Source organism: Lepidochelys olivacea (assembly GCF_965140295.1).
Source record: "Lepidochelys olivacea isolate rLepOli2 genome assembly, chromosome: 22".
Lineage (NCBI taxonomy): Eukaryota > Metazoa > Chordata > Testudines > Cheloniidae > Lepidochelys > Lepidochelys olivacea.
In genome coordinates, this window is record NC_140432.1 from 20,571,415 (window position 1) to 20,591,858 (window position 20,444).

The following is a 20,444-nucleotide window of genomic DNA, read 5'->3' on the forward strand; positions in this document are numbered from 1 at the left end:
CTCAGCCCAAGCCAGAACGTCCACACTGCTATTTTCAGCTCGCTAACTGGAGCCCTGCCAGCTCACGTCTGTCTGCCCGAGGTGGGAGGCTCATTCCCAGCTACAGTGTAGACACACCCTTAGTTTCAGCCCAGTCTAGGCAGCACTACTGACAGAACCGGATCCCGGGGCGATGAGCCCTGGTCCCACACCCTCAGCTTGGCCTGGAGGTCAATACGAGGTGACGCTGTAGGAACATGGGTAACGCAGCCGTCCCCCAAACCATTACTGCTCCCCACTCCACTGGATGCCCCCTAGTCATACCACTGCAGGGAGCAGCCAGAGAAAGCAGCTCAGAGTCCTTCCTGTCCCAAGCAATTCCCCATTCATGCCGCTCCTGGGGAGAGCTCTATGCTGAGCACACCCACAGCATCAGCTCAAAAGTGACTAGCCCCCAAAGAGGGAAAAGCAGCCGGAGACTTAAAAACAGGACTAAGATTTTAAAAAACTAGCATAACACGCTAGGCACAGGGGCAAGGGGTGCTGTAAAGCCTGTATCATCACTTGCTTCGGAAGACTTGCAGAACTCCCTTGTGGCACGTAATGTGGTCACCCGGCGACTGTAGCAATAAAAGCTTTTCAGCTTTCCATGCCATCGCATAGCCTCTATGCACATACCATTATATTTATTGACTCCGGTCTTCGGAGCAGCTCGGATTGTATTCCAGGGCATTTTCAATTTTTTTCCATGGGTCTTTTATCTGATGGCCAATAAATATATAAATAAATAAACGACATCTAAATTCTGGTATAAATTCTAACCAGCCGTGCTGCAGATGAAATAAACCTGTCTCCCTTCCAATCGGAATGGCCCTGTCAGCCAGACCAGAGAACATTTAAATCAGCTCAACTTTCTACAACTGCCACCAACTGCTGATCAAGACAGTAAATCCAGGCTCAGAAGGGTTTGCATATCAATGGGAGCCCAGAATATGCGGGTCTGCAGCTCATCTTCAGCAGACTTACATTCTCGAATGGCACCTTCTCGAGATTGAGAAGAGTTGAATTATGTTATGTTTCATGCGCACACACCCACGTAGGCCCGCTCTCGCTCTCTCACACACACACATTGAAATAAAGAAAAATTGCACTGCTCACGAACAAAAACGTAACACTGCCTCATGCAGCTGGAGAAGGGAGAGGTGGGAAAGGCTTATGGGCCAACGAAGGGCTGTCCCCGCTGAAATTTTTTCCTAGTGCTTTGGCCAACATAGTTCTCAAAGTGTCTCAGGGGAGGAGACTCCTGCCGCCTGCCGTTGCAGGCTGAGTTCTTTTGCTGGGAGGCTCCGTTCCTTGATGCAGCCACATGTTGGAGAGACACCCAGGGCATTCTCCGCTGCAGTCTCCAGGTACTCCCTGTATGCCCACCCCTTTCGCACCAAAACTCCACGACAGTTTTTGGACATTTTGTCCCGAGCTTTAGCACCTGCACTAGACTATGCAGGTGTATAGGACATTGTTGAGATTGTTATCCCTGAGTGAAGAAGGAGAGATTTAGGGTTTGGTGCAAACTCAGGATTTCACATGGTTTTCTCAGAAAGCATGATGGTTTCAGTCCAAGTTTGGCTTTGTTTACTGTAAACCTGTACTGACAATCCACAAGGGTCAGCTCTCCCCATAGGAGCCCAATGAGTTTTGTAAAACTCAAACCAGCAATAAAATCTCAGATGAACTGTAGTATGACGTGTAAGGTACAGAAGGGATTCGTGACAAGAAGAAGAAGAAATGCAAATGTCCTCTCCCTCTTCCCAGCTCTCCTACTACTCATTTCACACAAACATCAAGGGCTCCCAAACATAGGGACAAGTGTCTTATTGCCACAATCCCAAACTGTCCACCCTGAGCCTACCGCACAAGGAACTCACCCAAGGTATCCTCACTTGGAATCCCCCTGAACTCTGCGTGACCAGTTGCCAGGATGCCTGGCCACACATTAACTTTAGTGCACTAGCAAGTGCTGCTGAATGCACTGTGTCCTCTTGAGAGCTTGTGTTCATAGAATATCAGGGTTGGAAGGGACCTCAGGAGATCATCTAGTCCAACCCCCTGCTCAAAGCAGGACCAATCCCCAATTTTTGCCCCAGATCCCTAAATGTCCCCCTCAAGGATTGAACTCACACCCCTGGGTTTAGCAGGCCAATGCTCAAATCAGGGGTGGTGGCTTCCAAAATAAAAAAGCTCCTGCCAACAAATATACCCAGCGCAGTTACCAACCCTGTAGGGCTCCCGATGACAGAGAAGGCCTTTCTGAAGATCTCTGATGCATGCCATCTACAGAACACAGCTTCCTCCATGTTCCTTTTGCAAAGCCTTGGAGGAGAGTACGAGCTAATCAAGTGGCAGAATTCATAATCAGCATGGATGCATGCTCCTGCTAACCCAATTCCAAATGAGGCTATGAAGGATGGGGCATCAGAACAAAACCCACTGCAGAACTCAAGGGCATTCCAGAAATACTCGGCTCCGCGAGACGGAGAGAAAGAACTGCCCTTCTTCTCCCCTGCTGTGGCTGTGTTTGTCTAAATGATTTACTGCACCCACCGAGCTGGCGACAGGCTGAGGAGCCCCGACAACCCTGAGGATGGAAGATACTGTAGCATCACACGCTCATAACACAATCTCAGCAAGTCACTGGAATGGAATGCATCAGATTCAATTCATTAGGACTGATAGCTCCCTGAATGGGGCTGAATAATTGATGGGCTGTTGAAGCTTTTAAGATGTTCTGTCCGCTCGGAAGACTGAGTGTATTATTTTTTTAAAAGCTAACACACACAGCAAAACCTCAATGAAGGTGATCTGAGCAAAGGTTAGATGTTTTAATACTTTGTGTTTACACTGTAAATTCTTGCTCCATTGCCCGTAATGGGAAATGGATACACTATGGAGAGGGGCAGCAGAGGGAGCGGCAGGTCCAGGCAGTTATTCAGCAGTAACTGAACTAATTCACTGGGGCTTCAGCAGCTAACCCAGAGCAATGGGAATTGATCTTGGACCCATGTAACGTTTGCAATGCAAGGCCACCGTCTGGCCGAAGAGCCCAGGGTGCGTCCAATGGAGCGAGACGCGTCCCTGCTTGGCTTATCCATCTTCATCCCACAGCAGCAACTTGCTCACAATTATTCGAGTGCAACCTCTGCTCTGCCAGGGCCCGCAAATGTGCGGCCCATGGTAAAGTTGTTGTCCACGTGCAACTGAGCACTGGGAGCCATTGGTGCCCCGGGGCTGTGGGTGGGAGGCAGACGAGTCAGTGCAGCCGAAACGCCCAGAAGAGCATGGAAGGGGAGAGGTGCCGCATGCAGCGGGACAGGCAATTGGCAAAGGCTTCTGCAACAAACATCTTGCAGGCAGGAGAACGGGGATTTTCCAGCAGCGTTCCTGACGGTTACCCTTTCTCCCCTCCCCACAGCTGGGCTCCCCCAGACCAAACGAGGCTGAGGTGACTGTGCTCTTCAGTTACGACTCACCTACGTCCCTCTTGGTAAAACCCAGGCATGGTGGGATAGCTCTGACTTTGGTGTGCGTGCGTGAAAGAGAGAGAGAAAATGCCAAAAGGACAATGCTGAAATCAGCCAGCTGGGCTGCTGAAAGTCCCTGAAAGTCCCCTGCAACTAACACATGAGAGACTCCAAGAACTGGCAGGACACCAGGGTAGGAGAGCGAGTCCCCTGCTAAAGCCAGGGGCCGCTTTAGCACGCCCATCCTCCTACCTTTCACGGTAACATGGACGCTCTGGCTGATAGAGAGCTGCGGCTGGATCAGGACGCTGCAGAGATACTCCCCTTCATCCATGCCCTTCTGCACATCCATCAGCTTAAGGGTCCCGTTCTCAAAGACCACCTGGCGGTGGTTATCTGGCAGCAGCAAGGCATCCTTGTACCACTTGATGGAATAGTATGGATACCCGATCACCCTGCAGTTGATGAAGGTATCCCTACCCGCCACTGCTGTTATATTCTTCATGGCTCGGATACTCGGGGGACCTACATTGTGGGAAGGAGGAAAGAGGCAGGCTAGGTTAATTCCGAAGAGCAATTTGTTTGCACACAGATCTGTTGCTATTTCAGAGCACATTTCATAGGCAAGATAAAGACTTAGGGTTTGCTCACGTTTGGGAGGGGGGAGGCAACAGCTCAAATATGGGTGAGCTCCCCACATCCTGCACGCACTCAGAAATTGCAGAGCCAGCTTTTGACAAACTTTGGCCTCAGAGTCACTTGTGCACAAAGGGTGGGATATTCCAAAGCGCCACCGCAGCGCAGGAGAACGTGCCCCCACTGAAAGTCGCTGGGCCGTGTGCTCCAGAACCACTTAGGTGCTTTTTAAAATCACAGCCAAATTGTGTGGGTGTCACTTCCACGCTCAGCTGTGAAAGTTCTGTCCACGGGGCACTCTCTGCATACCTCTGAAAGCACCCCCGGTAATGCTAGGGACAGCGCGGCTTTGCTGACGAGGCTGTAAGTTTCTGTGCTGCTTCCCTAAGCTCCAATCAGCTTCTAACACACTCACAGCTGCCCTGCATGCCTCTTTAAAAAGGAACATGCCAGGTGCAGGACCTCACACCGCCAATCTCAACTGCAAACTATTTTACCTCCACTTTAAAATCAGCCTGCCTGAGCCTCCAGCAAGGGATCCATGTTTTGCTGAAAAGGCACTGTTTAGCAGTTTCTCTCTGGCTTTCAGGCTCGTTTATGGATCAGGAGAACACAACACTTGAGTATTTCAACACCATGTGTCTTAGATCAACAATCATATTGTTCTCCTGGTTGTCTGCTGTTGCCCAAACGAAACAGCAAACTAATACTCCACCTACAGTGTAAAGATCAACTATATCTTGGATCCCAGCCTGAGGCGAACCGCAGAACTCCGAGTTAATCAGGTATGCAGGACACTCTTACTGAAGATGCATTTCCTTGGCATGTAAAACAAACGCATTCAAAAGCAGTTTGCTGCTTTCACTTTTTAATGCTTTTCCTATCTCTCCTACCCACTCTCTCCAAAAGTTACTGAGAAGGGATTTCACAATTGGGGGAGTTTTTTCTGGAATCTCTGAAAATAAGATGAAATTGGGCCTTGAGGGAGGCAGAAGTGGGGGAAGGTGCTTTGGTGATGTTTTCAGCTGCCTCATGTTCTGTAAAGCCACCACTTCTAATGCTCCAAAGCAGTTGGGAAATAATATAAAAAATGGATTTAAAAACGCTCTTTCTGCCAGCCCTCACTCTGGGGTGTCGATGGGATACAACTTCAAAAACAGAGAGTCCATCAGAAAAGAAAACACCCAGCAAAGAAAAAAGCATCTTATAAGAAGCATCAGCCACAAAGTTCTCCCCTGAGCACTGAAGGGGAAAAGGGCTGCACACCCCCAGACAGTTCTGGGAGTGTAGTGGAAACAGTCCAGGCAAACCTAGAGCTACCAACCCTTCCTGCCTCTATCTTGAATCAAATTCAGCACTGGTAGCTTCAGACCCAGCTAACTCACATAAGGCAGCCATTACTCAAGAACACACACCCATGCATTATACTGGCCGTGGAACACTGGCTTCTTACCAGCAGAAAAGAAAGGGTGTGGGTGGGTGTGTAAAAGTGGGAGTAAATTTGACAGAGGACTTGGAAAAGTTTTAAAAACTTGCTCCTGATGAACAGCCCCTTGGCCCTGTCAGAGAGATGTGCATGTACCCAGACTAAGGAACCCTGCATTCTAATCTAGGGATCTGTCGTTAAAGAACAAAAAAAAGTTCAACAACAAACTTTGCTAGTGGTTCCCATTGCTAAGCGATGAACTTGCTGCAGATTTAGTGATCAATGGCAGCCAAAGCCCAGCTTCACTGGACTTCCAGACAAACACCATCACAAACCGGAGACACAGATGAACATGGCCATTCAAACTTGCTTCTGGTAGATAAAATAATGTTATTTTTGGCTTTGTCTAGTTCATACCTATACAATCGGAAGCTTTAACTGTTAACGGTCACCGGCTAATACTGTACCTTGTGTCTTAGAATTTTGCCCACCAGAAGTCCCTGTAATGCAAAGAACAGCATGCTCCAACCATAACAAGAGGAATGATTAACAGCACAATGGATTTTAGCAGACAAAGAAAATACAGCTATGACAAATCAAAGAGAAAATTCAGCTCATTTGTCATGATTTAACAAATTGGCTCGCCATCGGGTTTAATCACACTCCAATGCCTAGGGGCAGTTAGTGCTGGGAAGGAAGGACAGAGTCAGAGTTATGAGGTGGACAGGTCAGAGGTGAGGCAGGGCCCCAAGGCACTGTGCAGTTAAAACAAGTAGGGAAAAGTTAGGCTGAGGCCTTGCAGGGCACATTCCCGCTGCCCATCACAACTGCTCACCCAGCTGGAGCCACTCTCTGGGGGAACAGACATATTTACCAGCTGCACTTTGATCAACAGGAGGAGAGCAGAGTGGGTGCGTGCACTAGCTCTCATCTCCAGGGAGCTGGACTCCAAATCCTCCCAGGGCTGTAGTGGGAATTAAATTGGCGGCTCCTCCCAAAGGCAACGGTTGGTGAAGTTGGCAATATCTGCTCAGAAACCAATGACTGGTGTTGCTGGGGGTGCTGCAGAGGACACTGCAGGTTAGGCCCAAGATGCGTTAGGTTTAGAAGGGAGGAGAAGAGGGATTTCTCCCCACTGCCCAGATTGAAATAGTAGGAGGTGGAGCAGATCAGGGCTGAGTTACACTGGCAAAGCTGGGGCCATGGGGCAGGCCTGGAATGGGGGGTGCTGCAGGTCAGAACTGCTGTGCATTGGCAGGGCGGGGCATATGATGCTTATAGTCTTCCTAACTTCTGGCAGCAAAAATCCTTCACTCTGATGAGCGTTAGCTTCTCCCACAACATTTGCAGAAAAAGAAATGGAAGGGACATGCAGCTTTAAGGTGGAAATTGCAATGAACTTCGCTGGCATGTGACAACCACCAGCTTTGGGGGGATCTGGATCTGCAGTTTGCCCCAATGTAGCCCTGGAACATAACCCCTGAGGAGCACGGAACCACATGGCACTGAGATGCAGGGGCTTTCCTCAGTCAGCACCTCTGCAGCACGGTGACCCTGACAACTCCCAAGGAATAGTGCGGAGCCACTCTCCGAGAGCTGGATCACGAGACATGGCTCTACTTTACAAACTGAGATGTTTGCCTCAATATGCTACAAAATGTTTCGAATGGGACAGCCGGCCACCTCGGGATGGCTAGCCAGTGCCAGACCGGGGCCCATCCAGCCCAGTCTCCTGTCTCCAACAGCAGCCAGCACCAGATGCTTCAGAGGAGGGTGCAACCCATTCCCCACTGCTGAAGCTTGGCTTTGGGAGAGCAGCATGGGGGTTCACCACACTCCTCATGGATTTTAATCCTCTAACATAGCTGTAGATGTCCACAATAGCCACATAAACACCCGATTCTTCTGGGATTCCTGCTAAGATTTTGGCCTCAATATAATCTTGTGGCAACGAGTTCCGTAGGCTCCCCACGTCCTGCCTCACTTGATGAACCACAGGGAAGGTTTGTTCGATCAAGTGCATGCTGATGATTTGAAGCAACTTTAAAAGTACAGCAAGGGCAGTGGGGGAGCTGGGTGGAACGGCACAAAAGAAGAGAGATTCTACCAAAAAACAGAACAGAACAAAGCCCAGTATGAGTCCTATGCTGATATTTAAAAGTAGACAGGCACCTCTTACGTTTATTCGCGCTTGGTATTCGGCGCTGCCCACCGAGTTCCGCGCGACGCACCGGTACACCCCTCCGTCCTTGATCTGCGGGCTGGTCACGTTCATGTGGCTCACGGTGGTGCCGTCTGACATGGTGTACTGATTGGTGCGGTGCCCGTTGTCCCTCTGGATGGGCTCATCGTCCAGGGCCCAGGTGATGGTGGGTGGGGGAGCGCCTTTGGCAGCACACATCAGGGAGAACTGCTCGCCCGGGTTGACCACTTTCTCGCTGAAGGAGGAGACGATCCGGGGGGTCCCATCTAGGAGAGACACCCGGTGAGGGGCATGTTAGGGCTTCAGGCTGGGGCCCTCGCAAGCAGCTGCATTTAGGCACAAGCTTGACGGTGGGTTTTAAACACGACTTAGACTGTCAGTTCTCTGGGGGCAGGGGCATCCTGTTCTGTCTGTCCAGCGCCCAGCACAATGGGTTTCTGGTCCAGGGCTGTGGCTCCTAGTGCTTCCGCGACACAGATCAACAACAACAACGTACCTGACACGCCATGCTCCCTGGCCAGGGCCCCACCATGCCCAGCCTGCATGCCCCAGGGAGGAGGGCTGCGGCTTTCAGAGGGCTGGTGAGAACCAGGGGGACATTGGCTTAGTAGCATTTTTCAGATGAGACATAAAAGGGAGCATGAGAGGGGCAGGGACACAGGGCTCAGTCTGCACCCTGGTACATGCACTCGAGGGAACGACACTGCTTGGGAGGCAGAGGAGGGAGGATGCCTTTGGGGGGGATGGGCCCATACCCAAGGCCAGGGCACCACAATGAGCCCCATCTGGGCAGCTCCTCCTTTCCCCATCTAGTTACTGTCGCTTATTTTGCTTTCTTGGTACAGACCCTTCCTGCAGAGGACAGGGCCCAGCTGTGGTTCTCTCCCTGCAGTTACTACAGCAGGTTACACTAAAGTCCTGGCCACCTGTTATCAAAAGCACCCTAGGACCTTCACTAAGGGAGAGCAACTTCCTGATCACACCGTGTCTGATAACTACATTCTGCCTCACCCAGCTCCTCCTGCAGACGGGAATTCTTCTTCCCTTCCTTTCCTTTCCTGAAATACCGGGTAGTGTTGCTAGGTGCTGTTAAATAACTGTTGGTTCTGCCCCAGAGACGGCTGCATTTCAGTACAGGGTTGACCCCTACAACGCAGGGGCATTGCATGGCGTAGTTCAGTGAATTGTTGCGAAGCACCTTGGGAGTGTCCAAGCACTTGGGCAAAGCACGGGGAGCACTTGGCATCGCAGAATCTCACTTCCAGGAGCAAAAATGGGCAAACCTTGCAGCTGTGTGTGGACACAGCTCTGGAGCCCACTGGCCAGTACACACACGCCTGGACACAGGCCAGGAAGCAGGGGAGTAGGGTCTAATTCAGGGGCAACAGTCTCCTCTCCTAGCGATGCTGTAAATCTCCCCTGCACTTGTTCTGCACACAGAGCTTCCATGGGTGGCAAAGGATGCTGGAGAGACCGTCTAATGACTCCCCTCCTCACGGTCACGCCCGAGAAGCCGACTCACCCTCCAGCGCAATGATGGAGAAGTCTTGCGCCGTTTGGGCTTTCCGGGTGGCGAAACACTGGTAGGCCCCAGAGTGGCTCTTCTGCGCGGCAGTGATGAGGAGGGTCTCGTTGCTAATCCCCCGGATGGAGATGTAGTCGTCCAGCACCACCAGGTCTGTGTTGCGGTACCAGCGGAGGGCGTACTCCGGCGAGCCGCTGAGGGCACAGGAGAGGATGACTGTGCTGCCAATGCCCGTCTTCAGCTTCTTTGGCGTGAGGCTCACGTGCAGAGGGTCTGTGCACGACAGGGTGAGAGGCAAAAGAAAAAACACTCAGGGCTCATGGCCTGGGGAAAGGATCTAGCGATCTCTCTCTCGGCACAGGAGGTGGAGGGCCCCAGGGGAACCTGACTGCACCAGCCGAGTTGCACCAGGGCGGAATCTGGCCCATCACACTGAGTGGCAGCGAGGTCTCCCTTCTACTCCCTGGGCTGCAGCAGGAGGATACCAGCAAGCTGCTGTCGGGAACGCTGCAAGTGACCTGCTGCAGTGAGCACAGCAAGGCCTTGGCTTCACTAGGAATCAGGTGTGTTTTCAACAGGCGCTGGTGAGCACACGCTCAAATCCTAGTGAAGACAAGGCAATTTGTATTCGAACGTGTGTTTGCTGGCTGGGGTCAGGAGTCTGCCTCGACCAGCCAACTCCTGGGAAGGGCGGACCAGCTGGAGGCCCAGACCCTGCTCTTAAGCCTTTCCAGCAGCCGCTGAGTCAAGAGCAAGTGTTGATTTGGTGAGGGGAAAGGGGGCCTGCTGGAATCAGGAGCCTTACACAAAACCTACCCCTGATGGGGGCTAGATGGGGGGGGGTTAGTGCAACTGCACCCCGCACTGCCAGGAGAAACCATCACAGTGCAGGGGGTAGGGCAAGGCTGGCGTGGCAGCTGGCACCAGCGAGGCTGGGAGATGGAGCACTCCTTGCACAGTGCACTCCGTGAGTCCCTTGATTAACGTGGTCTCTCTCCCGGGGAAGTATTAGCCTGACTGCACATGAAATGTCATTGCACAATAAGCCAGGTGTGTCCCTGACCTTCCTCAGAGTCTCCAGCAAGGGCCCCTCATCTTAATGTCACCCCCACACACGCTCCTCTGCGTGGTGCGGGCAACATGCCCAACAGCCAGGAGCATGGAGGGCCAGGCAGTGCCTCCCCTGTGGATCGTTTTCACTCTGACTTCACAGGAGCTGGTGTGAAGAGGCTGGCTGCGTTTGGAAGCAGACATCATGGCGGGCTGACGTGTTAGGTGTGACAGGCCTGCTTTGAGCAGAGACTTCCCTGGAGCTGCTCACTGAGCATGCTGCTGCTTTGGGTGGAGCCTCCCCTTCCGATCCAGCCCCATGCACGCCCGCCTGGGCATGTCGGGATTTTAGCCCCTCCACAAACACGCAGAACATGCTGAGCGTCGCTGTGGGAGCTGGGGCAAACATGCCCCCCATCCCCAGGGGCATGCTGCACATCTGGGTTACTGGGGACCAAGGAGATCCCCAGGAACAAAGCCTGCAATAAATATATGTCCTCCCCAGACAGAATTTACTGTTTGGCTGGAGTTTATTAAACATAAAATCAAACAAAACACAACATGCAGGCCCCTAATATAAAACTAACACTAATAACCCAACCAGTCACACAACGTAGCGCTCTGGTTTTCCACCAGTCCCGGTCTGTTCTCTCCATTAAAATGGTAAATCCGGGGATCTCTGAGATATTTTGCTGTGATATAAATAAACAAACTTCTTTCAAATGCTCTGCGCTCTACGTGTAACAAGGCACTGTGCTCCGGCACGCAGCACAGGGATGTCCCCGAGCCTTCAATGTACCAGGCACTGTACGATGGCCGGGGCCAAGAAGGCGATTTCATTTTGATCACCCATCCACCTCATGCAATTCTGGAACAGGGACCAGCAATAGCCAGGCTAGAATCCCTCAGAACCACCTGCCCCATGCAAACGAACAGCCCTGGGATGACCTCAGGCATGTCTCCAGATTCCTGGCCAGAACTTTGGAACAACCCAAGAGGGGGCTGCCCCCAGACAATCCACCCCAGGTTAACAGAGGGCCAAGGAGTGCCGGGCCAGGACTTTGGGAGGTTAGAGAGGATGCCCCCCACTATGGCATGATCAATGAAATCCAGAGCTGCGCACCTCACTATTGCTAATGTTTAAGGAGAAGACAGTAAAATGGGCCATAACTTTAACACACAGAACGTAACCCAGGGCATATAAAACCCATGCAGGCCAAGGCATCAGGGCAACAAGCCTGACATGCAAGGGAGAAGAGAAATCAAAACTCGGTTGCAGCACTGGGCTATCCGGCAGCAGTCACGATTCCCCTTTAACACCCACTGTGGCTGACTGTTCAGGCTCTGGGGAGTAGGTCCAGGTAGGCCCTTTCTGATCTGAGCAAAGATGGGCCTGAACCATGGACCTCAGATCCAGACTGGAATCCCACTTGACCCAAAGTCTGGAAGGGGGAGGGGTGGGATCCACCCTCTTGGCCCACGCCCAGCTCCAATATTAATAAAATGAGATGAACAGAAACCAGGCTTACTGTCTCTGAAGAGATGGATGGATCCTTTCTAGAGATGTGCCCACCTCCCATTCCCCAGATGAGCCCACTGCCCCAACCCCCATTCCCCAGATGTGCAATGGAGCGACCCATAATTTTACATTCTCCGTTGTTTGGTCGGCTCTCACCTATGACTGTGAGGGTCCCGGTGACTTCGGCCGACCCGAAGGTGTTTGTGACCTCACAGATGTACGTCCCACTGTCCTCCACACGCAGGTCACTGATTGTCAGTCCTGTGATACGCTTGGTCCACCTGCTGTCTGCAGGGAGTGGGCGCCCATCCTTGATCCACCGGATGGCTGGGTTCGGGTACCCGGAGGCGATGCACGGAAGCTCCACCAGTTGGCCTGCCTTTACCTCCCTGGACTGAAAGCCATCTAGGATGGTAGGGATGGATTCTGCTGGGTCTAAGAGCAGAGAGAAAACAAACTGCTCAGAAGCAGATATGGAGCAAAGGCCAACACACCCTTTCTTCAGCCTGCACCATCTGGCTGGTGCATTACGTGGGGGCGGAGGACAAACTAGAGCATTTGGTTATAAACACTGGGGACCCAGGAGGACAGGGATACCGGGGAAGGCCTGTGCTTAGAGACCTGGGGGCAGCCACAACCACAGAACTCAGCTACAAACTATCCAGACATAGGCACTCCATAGGCCCATGGCATGGCCAGGAATGGGACAGCCAGCTGCGGCCCTGGGTCCAGAATGAACACATGCTGCTGCTTTCGGGCTGGCCAGTGCAACGCACCCAGCCTACAATCTCAGTCGGGGCCCTGCCAATTGCAGCACGGCTTTCATGAATACATGAGGTAGGGACAGGTGTGGGCAGGTGGGGACCTAGCATGTGCTCAGCAAGCAGGGTGACCGGCCTAGGGTGGGGCAGTACCTGGGCTGACCTCCCCTCTCCCCCCGGCCCTTCCCAGGAAGGCTGGGAGACACTCTCACTATGAGAGGGTGAGATAAATACAGCACAGTAGGAACTATGCAAGGGGACCTAACTGGTGCAAAAGACACAAATTCAGTGGTATATTTCAAAATTTACAAGGACAGGGGCCCATCAGGCGGCCAGGAGGGGAGAAAATTAATCATCGAGTCTCAGGCATGAAATTCAATTCCAGGGGAAAAACATCGTTTTCATTGCTCCCATGCTGCAGTAAAACGCCATGGCATGGAAATACCAGCCATGGCCAGCACGGGGCCAAGCCAAATTGAGCGCCCCCGCCCCAAAACAGAACACACCCCAGCCTGGCAGAGGACAGCGCAAAGCCCAGGAGGGATGAGTGGAGGGGTCCTGTCCATATGAGAAGACTATATGAAGCCTGGTGATGGGGTCTTGGGGGTCTTGTCTTCAGGAGAGGACAGCGCAAAGCCTAGGGAAGGGGCGGTTCCTGTCCATGCCCTTCAGCTGGGGGGACATACCAGTAAGGGGTCTGAACGTCTGGTCTGCCCAGCTGCTAACTCTGGCACAACATGCCACGCTCCCTGCTGCTAACCCAGCTCCACCTCCTCCCCCGGGCCTGCCTCCTCCTGGGCAGATGTTGCCAACAGGTGCCACTGGACCCTGCCCTTCAGACAGCTCCTTCGCTCAATAGCCATGGGGCAGCAAGGTGGTAGCTCTTGGATACGAAATGACAGTGCACAGGTCCTCACTGAGAGGTGCACTGGGGAAGTACAGGGTGCTTGCGAATATTATTTAACCCACGCAACCCCGCTGTGGGGTAGCTACGTATTATCCCTCCTCTACTGATGGGGCCTGGAGATAAGTGACGTGCCCATGGTCACACTGCGAGTCAGTGCCAGAACCTAGGAGCCCTGGTTTCCATTCTCCCTCTGCCCCTCTGCTCACCACGAGCTCACACTGCACAGCCAGAGCACGGCCATCAACCAGGTAACACAGGAGCCAAAACCGACACAAACAAGGCCAAGAAACGTGGTCGAGAACTAGGGACTCAAAGCTGATTGGTGCAAGGGGTGATCTGAATTCAAGCCGAGCAAAGTCCCTCCCGATTAGAGTAACTTGGGCAGGCAGGGGCGCCTGGAGCTCCCCACGACACCTGGCAATGCAGACTGAGCTTTCTGCTGCAGTATCACTTGCATCTTCATCACATCGCATCGGGCTGCTCACATACCGGCCTGTCACATCACATCACACCACAGCCCGGTGCCGTGCTGCGTGGCTTCCCAGGCTACCCAACTGGCAGCTGCACTTCCCTTCCAGGTTTTGGGGAGGGGGAGTGGAGTGGGGCGGGGCGAGGCTGGAAGACAAGTGGGCAGTTCAATCGGCAGATGAGCTAACTTGGATGAAAGGCGGCTTGCGGCTGCATCTGGTTCTGCACGGAGAGCTGCCACTTGAGTGATCCCTCTCTGGCCAAAGCCCCTGCACCTCTTCCCGTACCTCCTGATGATGGACCAGGAATGCAGGGGGGCGTCTGTGCCTTGGCCAAGGAGCTGACTCCCAATCTCACTAACCGCCACAAAATCGCCTCCAGCCACTCCGCCCTGTGTCACTCTGCGGAGAGTCAGTGGACAGCAGGGAAAGGGGAGGACAATTGCTGAAGTGTGCCAAAGGCCAGGGTCAACCGTCCTGACGCAGCTCAGGCCGGGGGCTCCAATCCTGACCTGTCACCCCCCAAAAACCTTCTTAAGCCCTGGGATCCCCACATGCACCTCTGCCTAGGTACTTCAGTCCTGACCTCCAGGGCCTTCTGCTTTCCTGGCCTGCCCCCAACACCTCACACATACACACAGCGCAGCCCACGCCCCTCAGTGCTCATCTGCAGCACCCCCTGCACTTAATTCCCGCCGCGGGGTCCCCACACCAGCCCTGCCGACGCCCTTCAGACCCGAACACTCGTACCCCTGCAGTGCCAGCCCTGGACTCCCCCACCCCCAGTTCTGTCAATGCCCTTCAGACCGGAACGCTCGCACCCCCTGCAATTGCCACCCTGTGAAGAAACTGCCATGGTCATTTCTGCCAAGTGGAAAAATGCTCAGGAAGGAGTGGGCTGGAATCACCACTCACGTGTGCTTATGACCTTGGTGGCATTTGAACAGAAGCCCATGGAGGTGAACGGCCTGTGCATTAACTTGCTGTACTACCAAGAGCCTCTCTAAGAACTCTATAATGTCCAGATCATAATTAATATATAGAGGGAGTTAAGTCCATTATATTGCTAAGAAAATGGAAGTCAATGTAAATAAATGATCTGCTACCTTTTGAGGGCAAGAGCCGTAAATTATTACACGGTAAGAGCTCCTTCCAGCAGACTGGAGCCCAGCACGGGTCCTGGCAGCTTGGCCAGGGCACAGCGCCTGGGTTTTAGATCTACCCCATACAGATCCAAGTGGGTCCCATGTCAGGCTCTGTGACAGGGTGCTGGGCAAGAATTGCTGACTCGGCCCTCTGTCATGCCAGCACCCATTAAAGGAAGTAATTTGGAGCTGGCTAGAGAAATCCTGCACCTAACTGGTGAATGGGAGGCAGCTGTTCACCCTATTAGCCGGGAGGAAGGAAGCCAGGTACGGGAGCGGAAGCAGAGCAATAGCTCTTCCCTCCCAGGGGCATTCACCAGAACCCAAGCTGGGTTGGCAGGAGCACAGCCCGTAAACCAACGACACCAGTGGTTACTGAACCCCAGGGTTTCCGAGTGACCCTGTCGGCACAGAAGGGGCAGGAACCAAGAGGGCCCTGCAGCACCCTGCCACAGGCTCCTGTCTGCAGAGTCACACAAGGAGCAATCAAACGGGACCCGAGCCAAGCCCCTCCGTGGGGAAACTTGTGCTGGCTTCTTCTCGTCAAGAGCTAGCACTCCTGGGGATGAACAGGAGGATAATATGTTCCCATCTCCAGGACTTCTCCACCCCTCGCCCCATCCAGGCTTTCACTCATCCTCATTCTCTCTGTGCTGCCACCGTCTCCACACCCACAGAAAAAGCAAATAAACTGCTCTCCACCCAGGTAATACAAAGGCCGTTGTCTGCTGACTGGAGGAAACAGAGAGAGAACCATGGCCAAGATTTCCCAAAGTGCCTAGTGACTCCACTCATCACAATGCAGAGTAAACCTGCGGAACTCATTGCCAGGGGATGCTGTGAAGGCCAAAAGTATAACTAGATTTTAAAAAAAGAATTAGATAAGTTCATGGAGGATAGGTCCATCAATGGCTATTAGCCAAGATGGTCAGGGATGCAACTCCATGGTCTGGGTGTCATGAGAATCTGAGTGCCAGCAGCTGGGACTGGACAACAGGGGATGGATCACTTGATGCTTACCTGTTCCATTCATTCCCTCCGACACATCTGGGATTGGCCACTGTTGAAGGAAAGGATGCTGGGCTAGATGGACCATTGGTCTGGCCCAACATGGCCATTCTCAATTTGAGATGCCAGAAAGGGTGGGTGCTCAGCACCATCTGAAAATCTAGCCCCTTTCAAGGCGCTCATGCTGGACTTCCCAGTCATATTAGAACCTCCTGGGCTGTCCTTTTATGTGGATACACTTTACCATTTTGGGAGACTTCTGATATCATGGTGACAGGAGACACATAAGAAGATTTAAAGACACAGACTTGCACACACAGATTGATGGCTGAGTTCTGCTGGCTGCAGGTTCAGATCCAGAGACTTACCTGACACAGAGAGCCTAGCCCCATTGCTCTGGCGTGTCTCTCCACTGTACTTGTGCTTGGTGATACACCTGTAGGTGGACAAGGCATCTTCCTTCTGCACGTCCGATATGTACAAACCTCCATAAAAAGTAATAAAAAACCTATTTTCTGGAGACACAAGCAGAAGAGAGGGAAAAGTCCGGTTATTTCTCTGTGTTTGACCAAACTAAACATATTGCATCACCAGGCAGTAAGACACAGCCCAGGGATGGGGTGAGCGAATGCCTGCTCTGCAGAGAAGCATGCACCCGTGTACATACTGAACCCCAACCACTGGGCTCTCTCACTGAAGATACCATAAAATAAGGGAACTCCCACAGGAAGTTGCATAAAGTTACGGAAAGGAACAAGGTCAAAGCTGAATTCAAGGGGGAAAATTGGTCCTTCACTTGCCCTGCTGCCTCTCGGGAGCTGCACAACGGCTAGCACAGGATGAGAGCCCGCTGTGGTCAATGCAGCATCTGGGCAGCCCAGACAAACCAAGGGTCGGACTCCTCCCTTAGCTCGGGGACCGCAGTTTTAAATGGGGATCTAAAATCAGGAAAGGAGAGCACTGCAGCATATGTTCAGATCAGAGACACATGCAGACGGAAAGCCGGATGTGCAGATACCATTCTGCATGTGGATGAATCTGCCTGAGAATGCAAACCTGGGGTCGGGGTGCCCCAATAAGCGGACCGTGACATTCCATAGGAATGGTGTTCGGCGCCCATTTTAGAACTTATTTGTTGGTCACAATCTTCAAGTTAACTTAAAATATACCCCTCATCTGATTGAATGTGCTCCCAATATAAAAGCTCAACAGGAGTAAGCAGTGGTGCTGGCTGGCTGCCGAAATGCACTGGACAGACAGAATTTAAGGCTGCACTCTCAGCTCTGGCACTGGCCTCACTTCTGGGTCTAATCATACTCCATTTGGGCAAACTAGTACGTCTCTGCAGTACCCCTTCTCAGGCCCAATTAACGTGCGGAAAGGGACCAGAGACCCTGGGCCTGGGAGGAGAGTGAGAGGTGGTTCCATGGTGGCTTGTTAAAGAAGGCAGGGCCAGGCGAGCGGCAAGCTTGCAACTCCAAACTCAGACCGTGCTGCGGAGTCTCAGCGTGCCGTGCTGCAATGTGGCAATTAAAAGGGAATCCATACTGCCAAGTCAATAATTAGCTGATCTTACTTAGAAGCTTGCGAAAACAAATAGGATCTTAAGTTGATACTTGAACACCAGGGGGAAGATTCCAGAGGACAGCAGGTAACAAGCAGCATAAACCAAGCCAGCTGGAATGGTGAGAGAGTCCACAAGGAGACATTCCCACACTGAAGCACAAAAGTAAGGCCTCTCTGTCCATGCCTCAGGCTAGTGCACAGGTGAATAAGGAGTCATTAGCCCACTTATTAACCTGGTCCCCGCTTTATAATTCACCATGAATATTAATACATACTAATGAGCAAACGCCCATGCTGTGGAAGAACTTAGCAGCAGCATGCAAAAGAAGGCAAGCAAATGGCTTTGGAAAGAGGCTAAAGTTGGCTTTCCCCGTTGGAAAGCACACTGCATCCTGCTCTAACGGTGCTCACAATTCCTAACGGTTAGATAGAGCCTTTCACCCCCAAAGAGCACAAAAAGATTGGGCCCACCACTGCAATGCAGCCACCTCTGAAGTGGGACATGGCAGCTGTTCACTAGCAGCACAGCGCTGCCCCATAGCACCACTGCACAAGCATGGAGAATGTTGGTAGAATGTAATTTCCTGAGTCTGATTTTGGCTATGAAAATGAGCAGCGCCATGGGAATCTTCTGTGACCAGAGATGGGCGGTGTGACATTACTGATATAATCTGTAACTGTACAGATCACTGTTGCGACCACTGTTCTATACTTGCAGCAAATATTGTCTAAAGGCTGTCGTGTAAGGGGTCTATGGAGAGGTTATGGTTTGCTGGTTATGATTATGCTGTCTATATGTGTGTATCATTTTTGTAGTTGAAGTTATGAATATTGGCTCTATACTGTCTATTTCAAACTTATGCTGTACTTTTGGGCGACACCCCAGACAAGTTGGTGTCAGCTCTGCCTAGCCTGCTGGATGGCCCATTAAGGACCATCAGCTACACACCTGACCCACTGAGAGAAGACGGATACACCTTGTGACTCAGCCAGGCATGCAGGAACCTGCCTATGGACAGAACTCTGAGGTGTTTCCAGGCCATGTGATGGACAGCTTGTCCTTGGGACAAAGAAAGCAGAGACCACATGGCAAGAGACTATAAAAACCTGCTGCAGCTCCTCCATCTTGTCTTCCATCCTGCTTCTGACCTCTGGAGGGACTTTGCTACGAGTGGAAGCTCTACACAAAGGACTGATGACCCATCCCAGCTGTTGATTTGGACCTGCAGTTTATCCTATCACTGCTACAAGCCTGAACCAAGAACTTTGCCATCACTGTATGTCATTGATTCCATTTCACCAGTTCTAGCTCTCATCTCTATCTTTTTCCTTTTATGAATAAACCTTTAGATTTTAGATTCTAAAGGATTGGCAACAGCGTGATTTGTGGGTAAGATCTGATTTGTATATTGACCTGGGTCTGGGGCTTGGTCCGCTGGGATCGAGAGAACCTCTTTTCTTTCACTGGGGTATTGGTTTTCATAACCATTCATCCCCATAACGAGTGGCACTGGTGGGGATACTGGGAAACTGGAGCATCTAAGGGAATTGCTTGTGTGACTTGTGGTTAGCCAGTGGAGTAAAACCAAAAGTCTTCTCTGTTTGGCTGGTTTGGTTTGCCTTGGTGTGCAGCGAAACCCCAGCCTTGGGCTATAACTGCCCTGCTTGAAGTGATTTGTCCTGACTTGGTGCTCTCCGTTGGGTCCCGCCAGAACCAGCCTTGTTACAGGCAGAACCCCAGTTTTCTCTCTCCTCTGAAAGATGGCTCGTCCATCAGCACAGCACCCCCTAGCCACAGACCTGGGAACAGGTTCGATACCCATTGAACCGCCAGCACCTAGGATGAGGCCTCGCTTGAGAATCAGCTTCCACTGTTTGGAAGTGGCCTGGACAGTTCTGTACTCAGGCAAAGGAAAGAGCATCTTTTATGCTCACAATGGAAGGAGAGATCTTCTAAAGTGAGGGGGCCAGAAATCTGAAACCAGTCTGGCACAAACTCACAACCCACTCCCTGATCCTTCCTGATGCCCCCCCATCCCCCTCCACCCAGCAACGCTCACAGGCTAGTCCAAAGACCGCCCTCAGAGGAGGCTTCCTACCATGTAGCATATCAGCAGCAAACCACGACACAAGGCAGAGTAATGGTCAGCCCCAACTCCAGCCGGCACATTCCCATCTCAGTATAAGAACGGCCTTACTGGGTCAGACCAAGGGTCCAGCTAGCCCAGTATCCTGTCTTCTGACAGTGACCAGTGCCCCAGAGGGAATGAACAGAACAGGTCATCATCAAATGATCCATCCCCTGTCACTCATACCCAGCTTCTGGCAAACAGAGGCTAGGGACATTCCTGCCCATCCTGGCTAATAGCCACTTATGGACCTATACTCCATGAATTTATCTAGCTGTATATCAGCCAGATATTCATTTATCCTACTCTAATTGTAGTAAGAGCAAGTTCTGTGTCAGGGATTCTTAACAGAGAGAAAAATAGTGACTTCAATAAACAATTAACATTCATCTAACTTAACAGAATGCCTAAACACACACAGAGACTGGAAAGCCACATGCAAATATGTCTTTAAGGCCCAGTAACTCAATGTCCGGCCCTGGAGCCAAAAGGAGACCTGACAAGGAATCAAAATGATCAATGAATCAGTTGTTTGCACACTCTGGTTTGCAAAACCTGGGAGGGGAGGGGAGGAGAAGGAAGGGAGAGAGAAGAGATATTTCTAT

The 20,444-nt window shown here is 51.9% G+C and overlaps 1 protein-coding gene across 2 annotated transcripts in view; it reads right to left on the reverse strand.

Moving 5' to 3' along the window:
- The window catches only part of DSCAML1 (DS cell adhesion molecule like 1), a 361,162-nt gene that overhangs the window by 159,081 nt on the left and 181,637 nt on the right, over nt 1-20,444 (reverse strand). The window contains exons 4-8 of one of the 2 annotated variants that reach the window (XM_084611980.1): nt 16,513-16,659; nt 12,013-12,291; nt 9,285-9,560; nt 7,732-8,028; nt 3,750-4,022 (exon numbers count right to left, since the gene is read on the reverse strand). In XM_084611980.1, coding sequence (XP_084468106.1) covers nt 3,750-4,022; nt 7,732-8,028; nt 9,285-9,560; nt 12,013-12,291; nt 16,513-16,659 — 1,272 coding nt within the window. Of the gene's footprint in view, nt 1-3,749; nt 4,023-7,731; nt 8,029-9,284; nt 9,561-12,012; nt 12,292-16,512; nt 16,660-20,444 lie in introns of those variants that run through there. The other variant, XM_084611981.1, reaches the window with a different exon arrangement.